The sequence below is a fragment of the Lynx rufus genome, unplaced genomic scaffold, assembly GCF_022079265.1.
Source record: "Lynx rufus isolate CCGP_SWC_20201006 ecotype Redwood Valley unplaced genomic scaffold, mLynRuf1.p SCAF_11, whole genome shotgun sequence".
Classification (NCBI taxonomy): Eukaryota; Metazoa; Chordata; class Mammalia; order Carnivora; family Felidae; genus Lynx; species Lynx rufus.
Window position 1 is genome coordinate 59,703,937 of NW_025814825.1, and position 21,358 is coordinate 59,725,294.

Below are 21,358 nucleotides of genomic sequence, written 5' to 3' on the forward strand. Positions count from 1 at the left end.
CACTCACTTTCCCTGCTGAGTTTGGAGACGGGAGAACTTTCGGAAGAAGGCTCGCCAGCAGCCGCGTGGCCCGGTCTGTCCCCCTGTCCCCCACCCCCCAAGCTGGGGGAGGAGGGTCACCCGCCCTTCCAGGCCCATTCTGTGCTTCTGTCCTAGGTTTTGCACCTCCTCTTTCCTGGGGCCAGCAGTGGCCTGGGGAGGGAGCTCCAGCTGCAGGAAGTTGGGACAGCGGGTGCATGCAAACATTTTAATAGAAAGCAGCTTTGAGGGCAGACTAGCTCAGCTTCGGATACAAACTGTTTCCAAGTGTGTTTAACATGACACTGGCCGTGTTTGCAGAACATTTAAACATTTCATCCCCAGGCAGCATTTTGTCCGTGCAGTCTCCTCTCTGAGCGGTTCCGAAAGAGAGAGAGAGTGGGGTGGAGAGACAGGCAGAGAAGGAGAGGGGGTGGGTAGAGAGGCAGAGGTAGGAAAAGAGCGACGTGGTTTCTCTAGGCCAGACTCCAGGGCAGAAACCCTGGGGATGCATTGAGGGGAAATCTCCTTTCGTTACAGCGGTTTTCCAGCCGTGTTGACGAGGAAACACCAGGCGAAAAAGCACACGCCTCCCTCGCTGGTTCTGACTTTCGGACCGTGTGCTGTGTCCCCTTGATGCATTTCCCAGTGCTCTTCCGAAGAGAGCTTAGCTCCTCTCCCGGGGCCTCGGAGACCTGGCCTGATGGGGCGCGCCTCCCCCAACCTCATCTCCCCCCTCGGCCCGCCCGCCACCCACTCTACTTAGCCTCTTTCACACCAGTGCTGTTTCTACCCGGTGTGTGTGGGGGGGTCTTGGCCGTGCCTCCCCCCGCACCCCGGGGTATCTCCCTGCACCTCCTCCAGAGCTGGCCTTCCCATCTCTTCGGGGCTCCTGCCAAATTCTGCCTGAGACAGCCCCTTCCCCGACCCACGATCCGAGGGGATGCCCACATCTCAACCCCCAACTTGTCACTCTGAGGACAGTCACGCGTCACTGTTCATACCCCCCCGCTGCTCCTCTCCTTAGCATAATCTACTGTTGCCTTATTTGTTGATTGAAGTTTTTCCTCGCCGGCGGGAGCGTGAGGGACACGCCTGTCACACTCACATGTCAGGTCGTAGGTGCTGGGCACCCGTGTCCCGGTACGAATCTAAGTGCCCTCTGCTCCGAGGAATGCCAGAGCAGGGAGGCACAGGGCTCCCGTGGTGGCCTGCGTCCCACTGTCAGATGAGGGTGTGATGGCCCACGCTCCCCCCACCCTCCTCAGCCAGTGCTCATCGAATCCCGAGGCCCGTCTGCTTTGGACGGACACCCGGCTTTGCCTGGGCTCCCGCAGCTCTGTGGTCTTTGGTAACTCAACGCGCTGCCGAGGCAGTTAGGTTTCCTGTGGGCGCTTTCCCCTGACGCCAACAACCCGGGAAATACGTGGGAGCGGCCAGGTTGAGGCTTGGGAGGTGTTTTTCTTCCCTCGCCCCCAGGCCCGCGTCCGTCCCCGGCCACGTTGGGGCCGGTTGCCGCCTACAGGCCAGACTCGTTTGAAGTGGCCCAAGAGGAGGACTTCTGGGCAGGGGGGGGCGGCTGCTTGGTTTTCAGAGGGTCGTTTTGCTGCTGAGCCGGCCGCTGGGGCAGGAAGAGCTGCCGGCTCTGATCCTGTGCAGCTCGGGACAGGGGTCCCTCGGGGTCGAGGGCCCCGGGCCTTCCCCGCACGGGTCCCAGTGGCCGCTCGGCAGGGTGTCTTCTCCAGGCCCCTGTCTCAAGATTTGGCCCGGTGCGTGGCGGTGAATCCACCCCGAGGAGGGCCCAAGGGGGCCCCGGGACCGTGGCGAGGCCGGAGGTGGTGTGGTGCCAGGCGTGACTCATGCCCGCCCACCAGCTAGCTCTCCTCTGGCAGCCTGATCGTCAGAAGGCGCTGACTAAGCCGTGCGAGCCGTCCGAGAGTGAATCAGATAACGCGGGGCCTGGACTGGCATGGCCTCCCATCCTTTGGAGCCTGTCCCTCGCCCTCGTAAAGCGACTGGGAGCCTGGGCTGTGGATCGCACCACCGTAGCTACCCTCTTATTTTGCTTCTGTGTTTTTCCCTTTTGGATTCTTTCCCCCACTCCCTCCGTGCTGGTCGTTCTGTGGTCTCGCTCTTTCTCTCCCGGAACTCCCCAGGCCAGAGACGCCACAGACCCTGTTGGCGCCCCAAGGCTTCTATTACCGTATTGATTTTTACCAGTTTTAGGGGGTGGGAATCAATATCTCATGAGGTAATGGAAACCCGGGCAGCGAGGTGGAAGCCGGCCTTCATTCCTCCGTGCGGCCTTTGTGCAGAGGCTGCTGGGGACGCGGCCCCTTATGTTCTGACTGCAGCTCCTCTTGGAATGTGAAAATGTTTCAGTTCCCCAAACTATCAAAACCGGAGCCCTTGTGTGTTCTCTGGCCCCGGTTCAAGAACTTAGCTGATTGTTAAGGAAATTCTTTGGCTATTTTTTCTCTTAATATGGTAATGCCTTTTTTCACTTTGGCGCTCTCTCCTCAGGGAATTGGATTAAGACTATTATTTATGGTTGTGACAAAGCAGTTCCCAGGTTTTCAGTTCCCTGAATTTGTAGGTGCCCCATCGGGAGTGTCTCCTGTCCCCTTCACTGCGTGGGGGACATCCGCTGCTCCCGTTTGGCAGTGTAGTGGATGTGTCACGATGCGTTCGAGTCCAGGCTTGGCCAGCTGCGGCCTGCGGGCCAAATCCAGCCCTCCACCTGTTTTTGTAAATAAAGTTTTATTGCAACAGCAGCCATGCCCATTCCTTTATTTACAGTCTGTGGCTGCTTTTGCCCCGCCCCAGCAGAGTCCAGTAGTGAGGATGGAGACCACAGGGCCTGTGAAGCTGAAAGTATTTCCTTTTTGGCCTTTCACAGAAAAGGCTTGCCAGCCCCAGTGTGAGGCGATTAACACCTTGTCCTAAGGAGCTGAGTGTGCTGGGGGCTGAGTGTGCTCCTAAGACCCATTGAGGTGCGGCTCTAGGTGACCAGAGGCCAGAGAGGCTGATTTCATCTGCCCTTTCTCTTGGGGCGTGTGTGTGTGTGTGTGTGCGTGTGTGTGTGTGCGTGCGCGCGCGAGTGTGTGCACGTGTGCATGTGTGAATTGTGCTCTTTTTTGCTGCTGCTTCCGCAGCTTCGGTTTTGCTGGATTAGGCAGAGAGAAGCCTTGTTTTTGCCCATTTCTCTGTATTCTCAGTGCAGCGTTTCCGTGAATTCCAAGATGTTTTGAAAATGAGTGTCCAGTGTTAAATCCTAAAGATCTTTACAGTCTGGTTTGTTCACTGTCCTCAGTTACTCTTTATTCACTCACGGATTCTGTACGTCTTTACCGAGCGTCTGTCTTGGCCAGATGGTGTGTTAGGTGCTGAGGATGTACCAGCACGTGGGCAAGAGCCGTGAGAAGGCAGTCGAGGGTGGGAAACAGGACAGGTGGCGTAAAAGTCGGTGACAGGTGCAGAAAAGGAACAAACAGAAGAAGTAGAAGGCACTGGGGGCTGGGAGACCTCTGTACCTATTGCAGACAAGGAAGCTTACATTTGGAGGTGACATGACAGGAAGGGCAGATAGGGCCAACCCGGGGGAAGATCCGGGCCAAGCCTGGAGCCTCTGGACCTCGGACCACGTGCAAACTTATTTCTCAGTGAGTTTATTGGAGCCCTTCAGAACTCAGCCGACATTTCTGGCTAGCTGCTTTTTCCGCATATTGTCTACATTTCTTATGGGCCTTGTTCTTGGGAATTCCTGGTCATACTCTGGAAAGCTCCGCTCTCTCATGTAGTCAATCTCCTGAGAGTCTGAAAGTGCTGAGGCTTCGTAATGAACTGGTTGCCTCATTCCACGACAGTGTAGATGCCGTTTCCCAAAACTGCTTTCCCACCACCATCATGACCACCTTCCGTGGCAAGGGAGAAATAAGGCATTCTGGTGAATTGAGGACTGATTATTTTAGTACATGTGCTAATTAACAAGTCACTTTTGCTAATGAAGGCTCCAGAATCTGGTGATGACAGCATGTGACTCATGGTATTTCCCTCTTTGCTTTGGTTACCAGGCAGCTCATCGAAACCATTGGCTTTGTGGTTAGAATATTCTCTGTGACTCCATTTTATGCCACGGATATATGTTAATTAGCTTAGTATAATATATCCCATGTCACTGACCGTGTCAGATTATTTTTACGTAGAGGAGGTTACATATTAAAAAACATTTTAGGGGCGCCTGGGTGGCGCAGTCGGTTAGGCGTCCGACTTCAGCCAGGTCACGATCTCGTGCTCCGTGAGTTCGAGCCCCGCGTCAGGCTTTGGGCTGATGGCTCAGAGCCTGGAGCCTGCTTCCGATTCTGTGTCTCCCTCTCTCTCTGCCCCTCCCCCGTTCATGCTCTGTCTCTCTCTGTCCCAAAAATAAATAAACGTTGAAAAAAAAAATTAAAAAAAAAATAAAAAACATTTTAAACATTGAAAGGAAAGGTATTTCCTTGGGATTCTCTGCGTACAGGACGGCACAAACTCTAAGTGGTCACGGGGAGTAAGGAGCCAGTTCAGTTCAACAGACATCGGGTGCCTGTGGCGTGCTAAGCACTGAATCCACCAGAGAGGGACCACTGCACTTCTCTTGGGGAAGGATCTTTTTTTAAAAGAATTTTTTTTTAATGTTTTTATTTATTTTGGAGACAGAGACAGAGCATGAGCAGGGGAGGGGCAGAGGGAGAGGGAGACACAGCATCCGAAGCAGGCTCCACGCTCCAAGCTGTCAGCACAGAGCCCGACGTGGGGCTCGAACTCACAGACCGTGAGATCGTGACCTGAGCTGAAGTCGGACGTTCAACTGACTGAGCCACCCCGGCGCCCCTAGGGAAGGATCTTTTGAGATCAGTTTTTGGGGATGGGCCTTTAAAGACCTGGTTTTCTTTCATTTCTTTCGTTTTTCAGTTGCCTATTCATTGATTTTTATAATAGATGCTTAGCCACCAATCACTATTATCAGTGAAGCTGAAGTCAGCATTTGATAAATGTGGAGGCATCCAGGGGCTGGTGTATGAAGACCAGGGTTACGCTTGACGGAGGCGATGTTTTGCCTCCTCTGGATGCCACGGAATAAGTACAGTCACTGGCCACTGGGCTCCCATGTAGAACTGTTGACATTTTGTGGCTTAAACAACAGGAGTAAGGGAATTTTCGAGATGCCAGTGTTTATAGCCTGAGGGAGACTAAATATTCTGGTGGGGTTCACAGACAGGGACGAGGGGGTTGCTGGCCTGCTCCTTCTCTTTCTGTTCAGGCTTGACCATGCTCTCTTCCTGTCTCTTTCTCCCTCTGCCTCCCCCACTTCTCCCGTCTCCCCCACCTGAACCCTCCCCTACTCCCATCCGTGGAACAGTCTTAGATGCTGACAGCACCCCCCCTCCAATGCCTCTGCGACCTAGTTTGCTTTTCCATGGTAAGCAGGCAAGTTAGTGGCTCTGCTTCTCGCTGGGTATGGGGGACGTGCTATTTTCTCCATTGCATATTTTTTTTTTTTTAAAGAAAATGAAAGGTTAGCATAACTGTTTCCAGAAAGCACATGGAATCACTCAGTTGAGTCCCAGCCAGCCGCTGCAACATTAGCCTTTGAGGCACACTGCGGCCGACACACGCAGGACCAGCCTGGGGCTCCAGCCCCTTGACAACGAGTGTGCCGGGCGGCGGAGAGGCAGCGGCTCCCGCCGACTCGGCAACGAAAATATTTTTGTAACAGGAGCACTTTATACTTTCCAAGGAAGAGAAAGAAGTAGTTCACTTGCCTCATTAGGTTAAAAACATTTTTTTCCGTTCAGTTTTATGGTTTGTTTCATTGGCCTTCTCTGTCAGCTTCAGGGCAGGAGTGCAGTGGTTTGAGAGCATTCAAGGGCTCGTGGGCAGAACCCAGTGTGGCCAGACGCTGAAAGACTGACAGGCCATTGCCTTTAGGTCCTCTCTAGATGACTACAGGCTGAGCCAGCATCTGGAGAATTCCAGGAGTCCCCTCTCCTCTTGAGGCAGGCGCTTGCAAGGACCATCTGCCCCCGTCGGGGACTTGTAGGAAAAGAGATTTATTAAGGACGGCGGTGCCTGTTTTGATCTCATCAGTTTTAACGGTTGTCTGCTAATAGGTTTTTTGGAAATCAGCCAGGTCTTTGGGAAAGAACCCTAATTGTCAGAGCTGGAATGACCTTGGACATCACCAGCCTCCAACAACCTTATTTTAGAAGTGGCCAAATCCGGGACTCAGAGAAGTCAATCAGGTGGCCCAAGGTCGCAGAGTGAGTTAATACAGAACCGGGTCCAAACCCGGCTGTCCCGCTGCCTGGGACATTGTGCTCCTGGGATACGCGGCGGCCGAGGGGGCACGTATGTGCGTGTGCGTGTGGCGTGACTGTGTCTGAGTCTCCACTTGTGCACAACCCTTGGCTGCTGCTGGAGAATAAGCCCAAAGGAAGCCATCACCCAGGACGTTACCCAGCACAGACCCAGCCTTCCTTCCTCGGGGCTTCCGGTGGTTGTGATTCACGTTCAGCAGGAGTCCAGGCCCCACGCAGAGTCCTCGAAGCAGGTGGGGCCACACAGCCCTGCCGCCAGGCCCCGGCCCAGGCTTGTCTGAGGATAGTTCAGCTTCCCGGCACTGGAGACACAGCATGGCCCAGGCCCTCGCCCCGAGGACTCGTGAACTTGGCCTCCTCTGGCTGCTTTCTGTGCTGATTGCCCTTCGACTCCCCAGGTGCCCTGTCATGTACCATCTCTCCTGCCCTCACTCGCCCCTGTGGGAAGGTCCTGCACCATGAGCATTTGGGCAGTGGGCAGGGTAGGCCGGAGAGAAGGTCACTTGGGTTGGAGGCAGAGGGAGGATTCTGGACCTGGGACCTCCATCTCCTAGCTGTGGGAACGTCGTTGTCATGGGCACGATGGTCTGTCCCACTGAGCGTCTGGTTGTAAACTTTTTTTAAAATGTTTATTTACTTTTGAGAGAGAGAGAGAGAGAGAGAGATGGAAACAGCGCGAGCAGGGGAGGGGCAGAGAGAGAGGGAGACACTGGATCCCAAGCAGGCTCCAGGCTCTGAGCTGTCAGCACAGAGCCTGATGTGGGATTCTAACTCATGAACCATGAGATCATGACCTGAGCTGAAGTTGGGCACTCAACAGACGGAGCCACTCAGGCTCCCCAGAGTGTCTGGTTGTAAACGTCAAGCAGATGACAGAGCACGACGCACGTAGGGCACGCATACAAGGGGTGGGTTAGGCCAGGCTCTGCTTGGACCATTTGTGTCTTGCACGAACACAGACATTTCGTGACCATTACTTGTTTTTGAGGCAGATTTCTCCTTTTGCTCCCATCCCAACCCCACCAAAAAACCGCATGAAGGAGCATATACTTAGTAGAGCCCTTCCCAAACATTGTTAGGTATTAGGATGGCTTCGCTAAACTTTAATATTTATTTTTGAGAGAGCGACAGAGAGAGCGTGAGTGGGGGAGAGGTGGAGAAGGAGACACAGAATCTGAAACAGCCTCCAGGCTCTGAGTTGGCAGCACAGAGCCCGATTCAGGGCTTGAACTCATGGACTGTGTGATCATGACCTCAGCCGAGTTGGACACTTAACTGACTGAGCCACCCAGGAGCGCCTAGGATCGCTGCTCTACAGTGAACCATTTTCCCCTAAGCCTTGGGGGTTGCTGATGGCTCCCACCCCACAGCCCTCTTTCTCCTTGCTGCTACAGCCCTGGTCTGTCCAACCATGATCCACCCCATTCCTAAGGCAGACAAATTCTGGAGAAGCTAAGGCAGTCATGGGGGCCATGTTCCCCTTGTCAAAGCATGGTTGAGGGTAATCTTATGACTAATTGCTGGCCGATGACCCAGGAAGAAGAATGTGCTGGGCCTCTGGATTCTTTGCTCTTCTGAAGAGACACACAGAAGAGAAAAGATCCTTTTACATCCACTGGGCATAGTCCTGTCTTTACATAACACTTGGAAGGCAGGTGGCTTAAGTTGATCAGACAGAAGGAAGGATGTCCATGAGTCTTTGAGGTGGTCAGCCCTGCCACCATCTTGCCCTTGAACAGCTGGACATTTACTCCATTTTGAGTAGGGTTTTCTGATACTTGCAGCTGAAAATACCCTAATTGAAACACACAAATCGTTTTTCGTGTTCATCTATATTTAGCCTTTATGGAACATTCTAGACCGAACTGACCTTGGCAATGGAGATTTGGACCATGTGCTTTTTTACTGCCGTGTGACTCTCTAACCCATCAGGCAATACGGCTGGAGGGGTGGGCACGGATGGATTTCATTGATCTTCTGTGTTCACTGTGCCGGGCACTTAGGAGACGCTCGGTGAATGCTTGTTGAGAAAGTTCTCTTTCATGGTGGTGGTGTTTCGCGGGAGTGCTGCCAGGCCTGCTGGTTGTTTGTTTGTTGTAATTAAATGAATGGGAGAGCCTTCTTTAATCACGCTCTACACTCACCTCCCCCAAGTTCTAGCATTAAGCCTACCTCACAGTCAGTATCCTGCCAATGGCTAGTGTTTAGTAATTTAATACAGACCTGGTGAGTCTGGAGTCCACACCCAGGACTTCTGACAACCTCACCTGGGCTGTTTCTCCCTCCGCCTGGATGGCAGTGCGCTGAAAACTCAGGAGCTAGGGGGATTCGTGTTTTCTTTTTTTTTTTTTTTCATTTTTTTTTTTAACGTTTATTTTTGAGACAGAGACAGAGCATAAACAGGGGAGGATCAGAGAGAGAGGGAGACACAGAATCTGAAACAGGCTCCAGGCTCTGAGCTGTCAGCACAGAGCCCGACGCGGGGCTCAAACCCATGGACTGTGAGATCATGACCTGAGCCAAAGTCGGACGCTTAACCGACTGAGCCACCCAGGCGCCCCTCGTGTTTTCTTAAAGTCACTCTTGGTGGTGCTGTTGTGAGGATGCTGTTTAGTGGTCTTGAGTCACATCCAGATAGCTCCCCCGCCCCGCCCCATGAGCATGAATGTGACCTTGAGAACTGGGAGCATACCGGGCACGCTATGAAATATCCCCGGTCCTTGAAGGACTTGGGCCAAACATGAGACTCAGGCTCTCTGGGTACAGCCTGAGGGCTCCTTCTCAGCTCTGATACGGAGCCTTGGAGTCTCGCTGCGGCCACTTACGAGCTCAACCCCCCGCACCGCCCCCCCCCCCCGCACGCACACACACACACACACACACACACACACACACACTGCTGCGGTGTGCATACCCGACAGGTTTTCATCCACCCGGTGGCTAATGGATCCGACGTGGGAATAGTTGCTGCTCGCACCCTTGCTTCGTACCCAGTGGAGGAGAGATGCCTGTGTCTTAACATCGCAGGCGTGCTGTGTGCCCGGGATGGTGAGCTGTGGGAAGGGGCTGTCAGGAGAGGGGCTGGCTTCTCCGACAGGCCCTGTGAAGCTGGGGCCGCTTCAGAAGGAGACTCAGGCGGAGCGTCTGCTCAGGAGCCTCGAGGCAGCTTTGATGTGGGTGTCTCTGGAGCCAGCCTTCCGGCAGCACTGCGGAGTTAAACCAGGAGCAGGCTGAGCGGTCAAGGCCAATTCGTGTCTTGGTGCTTCCAGCCATATCTGCGTTTCATCCCCCCCGAGGCCCCCTGTGGTCCGTGTGTCTAGACAGCCATGGGATAAAATGCTCAATTACTGAGTAGGAATTTGGCCAGCACAGAGGTATAGCTGCGTTGGGCAGACAGACCCGAGGTAAAGACTGATCAGATGAGCCTACTTGTCTCCGGAACAGCCAGAGAGCCTGATGCTTGTGGGGCCAGCAGCCCCTGCGGGGAGCAGGGGCCAGATGGCCCTGCGAAGGCATTTTGACTTCATGGAGAGCTGTAAGCCTGGCCTGACCCACATTCCCGCCCCACGTCACCCCTTTGCAAAGATCTCTGCCTCCACTTAGACTTCAGGGTAACACGTACTAGGAGCGCAGGTCTGAGAGTTGGGAAGCCTGTTCTCTTCTTTAGCCAGGCTGCTCATGAGCTGTGACGAGTCACTGCGTCTCTGGGCCTCAGTTTCCACATCTATGAAATGGAGGGGACGCAGGCCCTAATTCTCAAGGTGGCCGTGAAAGTGCTTTGTCAGCCGGGAGGAGGAAGGTTCATTCCCTTCCATGTCAGTAGAGGCTTCGTGTTAAAAACCCCACCCCCTTGGGATATGTCCGCTTGCTTATTTTTGTCTACGATTGTCCTTCGTGATCCAGGAGACGAGTGAGTAACAGCTTACACAAGGTGAGGGTTGGCATTGCCCATTGGTACCATTGGTGCAGGTTTGGCCTCTTGGGATCCAGGGTTCTTTCCCCCGGTTGTGTTCCAGGGAGGATTGGTTCCTGGGGAGACTTGGGCTAGTACCACTGGTGTCCACTTGTCCAAGCCTGTGTGGTCCCTTGAGTGTGAGGACTTCACCGTGCTGAAGTCCCCCAGGCCCGGCCCTCCCTGGTGATCACGGCTGAGCACACCCAGGCCCCTGGAATTCTCCTCCCCTCATGGGGGCGGGGGGCGGGGGGGGTGGTCTCCTCTGTCCTTACAGCTTCTGCTGACCCCAAAGTGTTTGTCTCCCTGCCTCGTCCTCTGCCTCGAGCTCGGACTTGGGAAAGCAGAGCTCAAGGGGTGTCATCTTCAGAGCCCCTCTGCCTCCCGAACCCCGAGAACTGGGAGCCTGGGCCTGGTTCCCTTCCGACGGGGTGCAGGTGGAATGCAGGAATCGAGGGTGTGCCAAGGCTGATTGAGAGCCCCACGGCAAGCCCTGCCCCACGGAACTTTCTGATGCGGTTCCCAGTTTGTGTCTGAGCTGATGTGGGCTGGGCCCACCTCTCTGTTTGAACTTGATCTCTTGCCTTGGAGTTGGTGAAAAGCAACTGTTATCTTGGGCAGCCAGACACAGCCAGCCCCAGGATCCTTCGCCGCCGTGTCCCCTGGCCCAGCCCCGAAGGAGGGGTAGTGTCCCCAGCAGGCCTCCCCCAGAGTGGCTGAGTATACGTCACTGGCCCTGCTCGCCCACCCGCTGTGACTGCTGGATGAAGTCATTCCTGGCAGGGGTGGCTGGCACGGGCCCAGAGTAAACAGGCCGAACTGAGCCGCTGGTGTGCCTCTGGACGCCGAGGAGCTTGGGGGTGCGGGGCCGCGGGCCTGCCCCTTCCAGAACAGCACCGTGCGCTCCGGCCTCGGGCGACCCCAAGGGTCACTGGTAGTGTAGACCCGTGCCACCTGCCTCTTCCCGGCTGGGCGACGGCAGACGAGCTTGTGGGAGTTTAGTTGGCCAGGTTCCCCCATTGGGTCTGCACAGATCCCAGTGCTAGTAACGATAACTAACACTTAGACGATGCTGACACGTCCCAGTCACATTAGGTACTTAACATGAGCCAGGCGGTATTCACGGTGTTGTTCGGGTCTTGTCGCCTAATTCTCACAACTCACCCGTGAGAGAGCTGTGCCGCGTTATTCCCATTTTCCAGACGACAACACTGGAGACCAGGGGGTTATGAACTCGCACCAGGATCTAATCAGGATCTAATCTGTGCCCTTGACAGGCTTCTACTGCGCTTCTCGCTGTCTGTGCTCTGAGGGGCGTTCCTTCTCATTGCCATTTCTCGAAGTCAGCGTGAGGTCTTAGATCCCTTCTTCAATATTCCTTCTTCCTCCGTGAACTTTCTGAGCCAGCGTCTTCCTTATTGGGGGCGGGAAGGGGTCTTTATGGCTTAGCGCCGTGTCAGAGGATGAGGGAATCTGGGTTTGGGGGCACAGTCCGATGTATGAATCTCTGCTCTGTCTCGAGTCACCCAGTCTTTTGGGGCCTCAATTTGTCCATCTGTTAAATGGGCACCTCACCTCATCCGCTGGTGTCTGCTCTCTCCGTGTCAGAGCAGATGCTAAAATAACCCTGGTTTTCGCCCACCCCATCCTCTCGGGGGGCCCCCCTCATCTCTTTCTTTCTTTGTTGAGGTGGATGTGAGGGGGCTGGACGTGCATGAGGCCTGGGCGGGGTCTCGGCTTCCTGGGCCTGGTTCCCGTTGTTTGGGCAGCCGCTACCCTGCTCTTGACTCAGGGAACAAAGGCGAGAGGAAGGTTTGCTTGGCTCAGGAAGGAAGGGAGGGGGAGAGCCTCAGGCCGTCCCGATGGAAGCCCAGCTCTAGGCCTGGCTACTCCAGCTGGCCTCATTTTGCCCTGTTTCAGTGTGAAGAGTTATTTGGAGCTTCTGCCTCTGCCGGAGCCTCACAGGGCCCTGGGGATCAGGCTCGCGGGGTTGGTCAGTTCACCAGGGCCGTGCGGAGCAGAGGTGGTCGATGGGGCGCTCTTTTCAGGCGAGGAGAGAGGCTACTTCTGGGGCTTTGGGGCTGGTGGAGGGGTGGGGGAAGCTGGATGCCTCGCCGCCCCCTCCCGCTCCCTGCGCCTCTCCAGAATCGCTCTGCACTTAGCACAGAGATGCACCCAGCCGAACCCGTGCGGCTCTAGCCTCAGTGCTCCCGATTCTCCAGGACTCGGACAGAAGCACCTGTGATGAGCGGGGGTGGCTCCGCCCTTTCCTTCCACCCCATCCACCCCAAGGCTGTGTAGGCTCAGGATCCTTCTGTGCGTCTTCCCTTTCTTCGGCAGCCTTGCCCCAAGTCCAGACTTTGTCTCCTATCCCCTGGTCTCAGGGTCTCACAGCAGGTCTGTGCTAATAGTCAAGATGGGGCGCGACCCCGCGATGGCCTCTCATGACCTTCCGTGTTCTCCTTGGTCAGCGGCTCCAACGCTCACTTGTCCCTCAGCAGCTTGCGACGTGCTGATGGCGGTGGGCGGGAGGGGACGGGAGGCCCCGGGCCTGCCCTCACTCCCGCACGAGGCCCGTCACCGCCCGACACTCCCCGACGCCTGCGCGTCGTCCATTCTGCTAACCAAACGCAGCAACGCCAACCTTGTGGTTCCAGGGCAAGCTGCCTGTCCTGCTGCTGGGCCGCTCCTCCGAGCTGCGGCCGGGGGAGTTCGTGGTCGCCATCGGAAGCCCGTTCTCCCTTCAGAACACGGTCACCACTGGGATCGTCAGCACCACCCAGCGCGGTGGCAAAGAGCTGGGGCTCCGGAACTCGGACATGGACTACATCCAGACCGACGCCATCATCAACGTGAGTCCCGTGGGGTCGGGCAGGTGTTTGGAAAGCTGGGCTTAGGAACCTGGGGTGGAGCCAGGATCCTCGAGGTGCCGGCCAAGGCGTTACCTCTGAACCCCTAGAGCGGCTGAGGCCTAGGGCTGGTCCTCGGCCTCAGCCATCTCCAGGGACTCCTGTGAAGGGGACTTTGGATACGCCAAGGTCTGCAGCCCAAGGGGGCTCCCCATCCCACCGGAGGGGCCGTGGCTCCTCTGCCCCCAGGCCGCTCAGCGGACCCGATGTTGAGGCTCTGTGCAGGACGGACGTTCACCCTGGTGCCGGTGCTGTCACCCCCGGGGGTGCTCGCTCTGCCTTGTGGCGTGGTCTGAGTGTTAGGCCCATACTGTTCCATGTCTAAGGAGGCCAGGCCTTGCTCCACACCATCTCCTCAATGGAACCTTTTATAAAACCACATTTTTTCCCCTTCGGCTGTCTCCTTATAGGATTGGCCTTTCTTTTTTTTTTTTTTTTTTTTAATGTTTATTTCTGAGACAGAGCATGAGTGGGGGAGGGGCGGAGAGCAAGAGGGAGACACAGAACCCGAAGCAGGCTCCAGGCTCCGAGCTGTCAGCACAGAGCCCGACGCGGGGCTCGAACTCACAGGCCGTGAGATCATGATCCGAGCCGAAGTCGGTCGCTCAACTGCCTGAGACACCCAGGTGCCCCATGGATCGGCCTTTCTAAAGAGCAATGTGTTTCCCCCTACATCTGTCTAATAAATAAGAAACAGTGTGTTTTGTGCATTTGCTGCTCTAAAAGGCTTCATTCCCAAACTTTCTTGTGATCCGCATGAAGTAGTGGAAAAAGAACAAACCATGTGGATTTCCAGCCACAGCGGTGAAGTGGGGATCGCATAGCGGGGGTGGGGGGGGGTGGGGGCAGGTTTGAAATACCGGTTGGTAGCCAGTGTGTTGCCGGGAGAAGGAAGTGGGTGTTGGGTGTTTGAGGGGGGTCATAGTTGGCCTCTGGGCTTTGGAACCAAAAAAAAAATTTTTTTTTTCCCATTTATGGCACATCTAAAACTTTCTGAAAATGTTTAAGGCCCCTTTTTCCAGCAGCCTATTAGGTTGACAGGAACAAATCCAAGGAGAGAACCTGCCAGGCAGGGAAATGCACAGGGCCATGTAAAGACATGAACTCATAACCTTTTAATTTTTGCTTAATTTCAGTATGGAAACTCGGGAGGACCATTAGTAAACCTGGTAAGGCCTTTTTTTTTTTTTTTTTTTTTTAAATCTGTGTACATGTTTTTTTGTTTTTTGTTTTGCTGTTTTTTGCTTTCTTTTCAGACATGAACTTGCCACAGCACATTATCTGATTCTTTTACAGTGAAATCTGTGAGTCTGTACCGCATCCTTAGAAATTACCCTTCTTATCTTTTCTGGAAAGAGTAAGGCGTGTGGGAGTCGGGGTTGGAAGTGTTATGCCAGCAGACATGCTTGGGTTTCAAAGTTACAAGTAAATTCAGTGGAATTTGGGTCCAACCCAGGAGCAGCCAAAGGGGGAGGCCTTTCTTTTGAAGGTGTCAGCAGCTCTGGCCTGTTACAAAAAGGCACGGCCTTCAAATGAGGTCCCCAGGCCGCCACAGGAGCTGGCTTGGCTCGTCCACAGTCTTTGTCTTGGCCAGGAGCCCTCCCTTAAGACCTAGCTGAAACGAGGAGTTGCCCCCGCTCACAGAGATGTCACATAAGGCTATACTTAAATACATAAGCATGAAAAGGGAAGCTTTAGAATCTGTCAGAGTGGGGCCCACGCAGCTCAGGGGTCACCCAGCCCTGTTCTCATTTCCCTGCATGGGAAATCGAGGCCGTCTTTAGAGAGGCCCTGGGTGGCAGCGCCTGCTGCAAGGTTCTCGGTGTCGGGGACCGAATTCTCAGTGTTGCAGGAACTGTACAAGGAGAGAATTTGTAGTCGCTTGGCACTTGTCCCTTATCAGCCTGAGCTAAACAAACCATTCAACAAGGGTGTGCAGAATAACGGTGAAGGGGTCTTGTCATTCCACGAGTAGCGTTCGCCAAACTAGGAATCTGTCTTGAACGAGAGCACAGCCCGTAGACTGGCTTCCTCCGTGATCTGAAGCCGGTCTGTGACAAGCAGAGGAAGCGAGGCGGGGCCTTACCCTGCAGCCCCTGTAACATCTGTGGCTGCTGAGACAGCCCGGAGATAGCACTGTGTTTTCCCGGTAACCCCTAGTCACTAAGGTCGTCCCCCTGGGTGTCAGCAGAGGAATCTTTAGACCATGGAACATGGAGGAAGCTGGAGGCCGTGGACAGCCACCTAAAGGACTCTGAGGTTTCGGAAATGTTCCCTGGGAAAGGAGCAGGGAGCACCTCGAAACCAGCCTCTTGAGGCTGTTTTTGTGGTACGGTGCTCCCTGAGGACAGAGCCTCATGTGTGTTGGCTCGTACTGCCCAAGTGATGCCTCTCCCCCTGCGGCCCCGGGACCCCCTCCACCCGGTTCCCCCTCCCCACCCATCCACAGCTCAAAGACTTCCTTCATTACAGACGATCTGTTCGCTTTTGGTGCGTGTCTTCCGGTAAACCTTCGTGGGCTCAACAGGCTGTTTCCATCTTGCCTTTCAGGATGGCGAAGTCATTGGGATTAACACTCTGAAGGTGACAGCCGGAATCTCCTTTGCAATCCCATCAGATAAGATTAAAAAGTTCCTAACCGAGTCCCATGACCGACAGGCCAAAGGTAAAGCATGGCCCCGCGTGGCCGCGGGTGGTTCAGGCAGGCCCGGCTGCACCCCTGAACGTCAGCTAAGCCTTTTCGGATCGAGAAGGAAAATGGGATACACGTTGTTAGGCCCCTGGCATTGGGTCACAGAAGTCTGACCCTTTTTGGCCGTGAATGTTTCATGTGGTTTGGTTTAATATGTACCAGTCATGACCCTAGGTGATTTCTATACATCGTTTTATTTCATTAAGTTCTTTTGCCCTCTCAGGAGGGAAGCATTAGTCCCATTTCAGTGATAAGAAAACTGAGATTCAGGGAGATCGTTCATTCCACACATGTTTGTTGACCCGTATCTGCTTGGGGTTAGGCTGGGGGTTCCATGGCTCCACAAGGTCCCCGGCATGTGTGATGTTTACACTCTGACTGGAGGAGGAGGGAGGGTGATACTAGACAAACATGCAAGGTTTCAGATACCAATGATGCTTCCCTGAAAATGAAGCAGGGTGGTGAGCTGGGGGAGTGCCGGGAGGGGGACATTCCAGACCAAGGAACAGTGGATCCAAGGCCTCCGTTGTGGGCACAGCACACACAGCGAGTGGGTCACGTGGCTGGAGTGCAGTGAGGTTCAGGGTCACACGGATGGATGCAGAAAGCAGTTAGCCAGGGTCACGGAGACTTGACCTCTGTGCCGTGGTGGCCATGGTGAAGGCCTTGGGTTGTATTGAGAACAGGGACTGTCATGATCCGGTGGACGTCTTTGAAAAGTCATTGTCATGGCTGCATGGAGACTCCACTGGAGGGGCTGGGCAGAAGTTGTAGGACCAGGTGAGAGACTCTCCTGGTCATCCACGCCAGGGTGGGACGAAGGGCTCAGATTCTGGATTTATCGGAGGGCTAGAACCCTCATTGGAGGTCAGGATAAGGCAAAGAGGAAGCAAGTATCACTCCTCGGTTTTTGCCATTAACAAAAATGACAGGACTTTCCCCAGGTGCCATGGCAGGTAGGGGTCTGAGAAGGATTTGAACCACATCGTCAGCATTCCCCCCCGTGGCCCTGACTTTATACACTGCAGGGATTGAACCTCACAGCTCCTGGTGTCCCCAGTACAGCTGCCAACTGGGCTGACCTGTTGTCCTTTTGTTGTTCCACCAGGCAAAGCCGTTACCAAGAAGAAGTATATTGGCATCCGAATGATGTCACTCACATCCAGGTGGGTAAGCGGGTCTGTGTGTGTATCTTTTTTTTTTTTTTAATTTTTTTTTTTCAACGTTTATTTATTTTGGGGACAGAGAGAGACAGAGCATGAACGGGGGAGGGGCAGAGAGAGAGGGAGACACAGAATATGAAGCAGGCTCCAGGCTCTGAGCCATCAGCCCAGAGCCTGACGCGGGGCTCGAACTCACGGACTGCGAGATCGTGACCTGGCTGAAGTCGGACGCTTAACCGACTGCGCCACCCAGGCGCCCCTCTGTGTGTGTATCTTAAACTTAAACCTAAACTTAGGAAGGCTTTCACTGGCGCCCTGAAAGGGAAACCTCATGCTGCCTTAAGCATCTCGGTTTCTGGTTATAATTGAGAAACATCAGGAAAGAGGAGGGGCCATTCCCCCGGGCCTCTGGTTTTATGCTTCATTTTGGGGGTTTTGTTTGTGTTTGGAGGGAACAGGTCCTTCCTTCTAGAAGATTCTGCCCTCCTCTTTGAAGGCAGGCCTGGACAGTGGGGCGTGTTGGTCACTCTCCCTCATGCCTTCCTTTTACCACTTGTTCCGTTGAAACCCACATTCCAGGAGTGCCCCAGCACCTCCCTCAGCCCAGAGCACCCTGCCTTTTGGGAGTGCGACCGTGTGTGGGCTGTGGCTGCCGGAATGCTGGGTCAGGCTTGTTTGCCGGAGCCGGTGGAAACTGTGGCATGCGGCTGCCAGGCTTATAACGTACTGGTGTTTTACCCTTGATGAAAAAGTCTGGTATAACCACACGAGTCCTGGTAACTAAGGGCACAGTGGAAACTCTTGCAGGTACAGGTAGCAAAGAGCAGAACGTATTCATGTCGGCATTAACATATGAATTATCGTAATTAATTTACTATTAATTGTGACCATATTACTATCCTTTAGATGCATATTATGAATGGTGGTGTCGTTTTTAGCACTCCACAATGTATGGACTGATTTGCTATGACTCAAATGTGAATCAGTTACTTGTCTTGGAACTGTGGGCGACGCAGGTATGGGGAAGGAATATACACCCTAGCATTTGGCTTCCTGAGTTCTTGTCCCAGCTGTGCGACTTCCTGGCTAATGACCTGGGGAATGACTTGACCTCTGTGCCTCAGTTTCCTCCTCTCCGGGACCAGGATAGCAGTGCAGGCATTTTGGTGGGTGGTGAGGACCGAGTGATTGAACGTGTGCCCAGGCTCGGATCCACGGGTGGTGGCACGGGTCGCCAGCCACAGTGACACCAGCCACTGTATTTACTGCACATTTGCTCCGCACCAGGCCAGGTGCTGTGTCCAGACCATCTCACCTAATCCTCAAAACGACCCCTACATCATAGAGTATTGTCATTATTCCTGTTTTGTAGGTGAGGAAACTAAGGCACAGAGAGGTTAAGCAGCTGCCCAGGATCACACAGAAAGTGGCAGAGCTGGGGCTCCAAACCTGGGCAACCGCTGCACCATATTCACTCCTTACGTTACAATAGTTACTATTAAATCATTGGTAAAATTAAGAATAATAATAATTATAAAGCACCGTACTTCGTGTCAGCCAGTAGATCTTTGACTCTAATAGACATGTAAGCGAAGCAGAATCAGACCTCCTGGGGCTATTTTATTTCAGATTCAGGGATCAGGAGGAGAAGCTGGGTGAGAGCTGAGTCTCAGCCAACAGAGGCCCCTTGTTACTTGATGTTAACGCAGGTGTTTTCCTCCCGAGCAGCAAAGCCAAAGAGCTAAAAGACCGTCACCGAGACTTCCCGGATGTGCTTTCGGGAGCGTATATCATTGAAGTCATTCCTGACACTCCAGCGGAAGCGTGAGTTAGGACTATTTTCTCTTTGCCGGATTATCCCTGCGGTTCCTGGGGGCGGTCGGGGGAGGCTGTGTTCTTTTCATGTCGGCTCAGGTGGTGGTGAGGGTCCCTGATGAAAGGGTTGGACACCCTTAGTCCCACCAGCCGGGCCCTTCGGGCCTGGTTCAGCTCAGCACTCATTAGCAAAAGGGTGCTTCCTGTCCTCAGAAGTCCTCACTTCATGAGAGGTGATTCAGGTGGAAGGAGCGACATCTGACTCTCATGAGTCTCTGGGGCAGGCCTGGCTGGGGAAAGAGGGTTGAAGGAGCAGTGGCCCTGAGATCTTGGGCAGTGGTCCCGTCCTGGGCCGCCAGACAGAAGCCTGGCATAGAAGCCTGCCTTCTCTGATTCCGTCTGTTACCGACCAGGCCATACCTGTCCACACCTCCAGAACAATAACCCAGGTAACATCCAGGTAACATGAAAAGAAGTAGCTCAGCAGGCAGTCAGCACTTCTTACTTCTTCGGACATAATATGCAGGGAGAAGAGCTAGATGGGGTGGGGCCTGCAAGCTGTTCCCTGGGGCCCGGATCTGGCCCGCCGACTGCTCCGCTTTAATATGACCCGTGGGCGAAGGATAGATACTGCATTTTTAAACGGCTGAAAAAATTTTTAAGCAAGAGTATTTTCTTCTGATACATAAAAATTGTACAAAATTGACATTTCAGTGTCCGTAAGTGAAGTTTACTGGAACACAGCCAAGCTCGGTAGTTACACACTGCCTACAGTGGCTTTACGGCCACGGCAGTCGAGTTGAGTTGTGACGGATGCCACGTGGCCTGCAAGGTCCAAAATATTTCCTATCTGGCCCTTTACAGAAAAAGCTTGCTGACGCTGTGCTAGACCACTAAAGGACCGTAATAGCTTATTTGACACTTATTTGACTCTTGCTTATTTGTAAGAGCTAGAGTTACAGCAATAGTAACACAAAAGAAGGCGGAACCATTCCACCTGCTCCTCAGGGGACCGTCCTCCGAGTTGTGATGCCCATTACAAGCAAGCTGGCCACGGGCACGACACATGGTAGACGATACATGGTAGCGGCATATCCTTGACCTCCTCTGGGGTCAGTCGGTCATCCGATCATAACAAGTGCTGGGGAGCATTTCTGCCATGGACAGGACTGATGATTTGGCCTAAAACCCTCAAAAGGAAATGACGCAATCCGTTGGTAGTTGAAGCTACTGTCGTGTGAGTTCGCCATCACCCCACCCGATGCGCTCGGGGCTTCTGGGTTCTAAACTGTGCCTCTGTCAACGCACAGTCGAGTCCCTCTCATGGCAGTTAGACCCGGGGGAATGGAAGCGTTACAATCGTGTTTCCCCTTGTGTTGCAGGGGTGGGCTCAAGGAAAATGACGTCATAATCAGCATCAATGGACAGTCGGTGGTCTCCGCTAATGACGTCAGTGACGTCATTAAAAAGGAAAGCACCCTGAACATGGTTGTCCGCAGGGGCAACGAAGACATTATGATTACGGTGATTCCTGAAGAAATCGACCCGTAGGTAGAGGCATGAGCTGGATTTCATGTTTCCCCTCAAAGACTCTCCAGTGGACGGTGCGTGATGACTCTGGGCTGGTGGCACAGGACACTCAAGACTTCGGACCACCATGTTCCTTGTTCAGCAGAAGCACCCTGGCCAACAGAATCCTTCTTGATAGTTTGCAGGCAAAACAAATGTAATGTCATAGATCCGTAGGCAGAAGCTCGCCCTTCTGTATTCCTATGTATGCAGTGTGCTTTTCCTTGCCGGCTTGGACTGTTCCTGCTTAGACAGTCAACATTTGTCTCTCCCTTTAACTGAGTCATCATCTTAGTCCAACTAAGGCAGTTGATATAACGCATAGGTGGAGGAAGGCCCCACGGGAGCCAGAATGGTTCTGGGCACGTTTTTGCTTTCCTCGCGGTCAGCACCCGGAGGAGATGGACGCCAGAGACCACAGGCCGGTGACCGTTGGCTTCCCAAACGGCCGAAGTTGCCTCTTTTAGGAATCTCTTCAGAACTGGGGGCACAATGACTTTGAGTTTGAGCTATTAAAGTACTTCTTCATACTCTGCCTTGTGGCTTGCTTCTTTCCCATTCCCTGTGAACAGCTGGTGGCTGTCTCTTGGAAATGATCGTAAGGTCAACAGGTCCTCATTAAACCACATTGTCCGCACAGGGTTGAGCTTGCAGGCTTACCGGTTATTTCCAAATCATCACGTGGGGTTTACCAGCATTACTAACAACTGTGCTTGGCCACTCTGGCTTCATAAAATAGGGTTTGAGGACAGTCGTACTTGCATCTGGAGCTTTCCAAATTGACGAGAGTTTGTTGACCTCATGCATCATGCAATCAGTCAACAAAAGATTTTCTCGGCCTCCGCTCTGTGCCAGACAGGGTGCTAAGTATAGAGGGATCAGCG

At 53.8% G+C, this 21,358-nt stretch overlaps 1 protein-coding gene across 1 annotated transcript in view; it reads left to right on the forward strand.

The window, feature by feature from the left end:
• HTRA1 (HtrA serine peptidase 1) overlaps positions 1-20,979 on the forward strand; it is a 52,253-nt gene extending 31,274 nt beyond the window's left edge. Inside the window, exons 4-9 of the mRNA XM_047072749.1 lie at positions 12,984-13,178; positions 14,372-14,404; positions 15,786-15,900; positions 17,036-17,093; positions 18,819-18,914; positions 20,288-20,979. Coding sequence (XP_046928705.1) covers positions 12,984-13,178; positions 14,372-14,404; positions 15,786-15,900; positions 17,036-17,093; positions 18,819-18,914; positions 20,288-20,456 — 666 coding nt within the window. The 3' untranslated portion in view covers positions 20,457-20,979. The remainder of the gene's footprint in view (positions 1-12,983; positions 13,179-14,371; positions 14,405-15,785; positions 15,901-17,035; positions 17,094-18,818; positions 18,915-20,287) is intronic.
• The last annotated feature ends 379 nt before the right edge of the window (positions 20,980-21,358 follow it).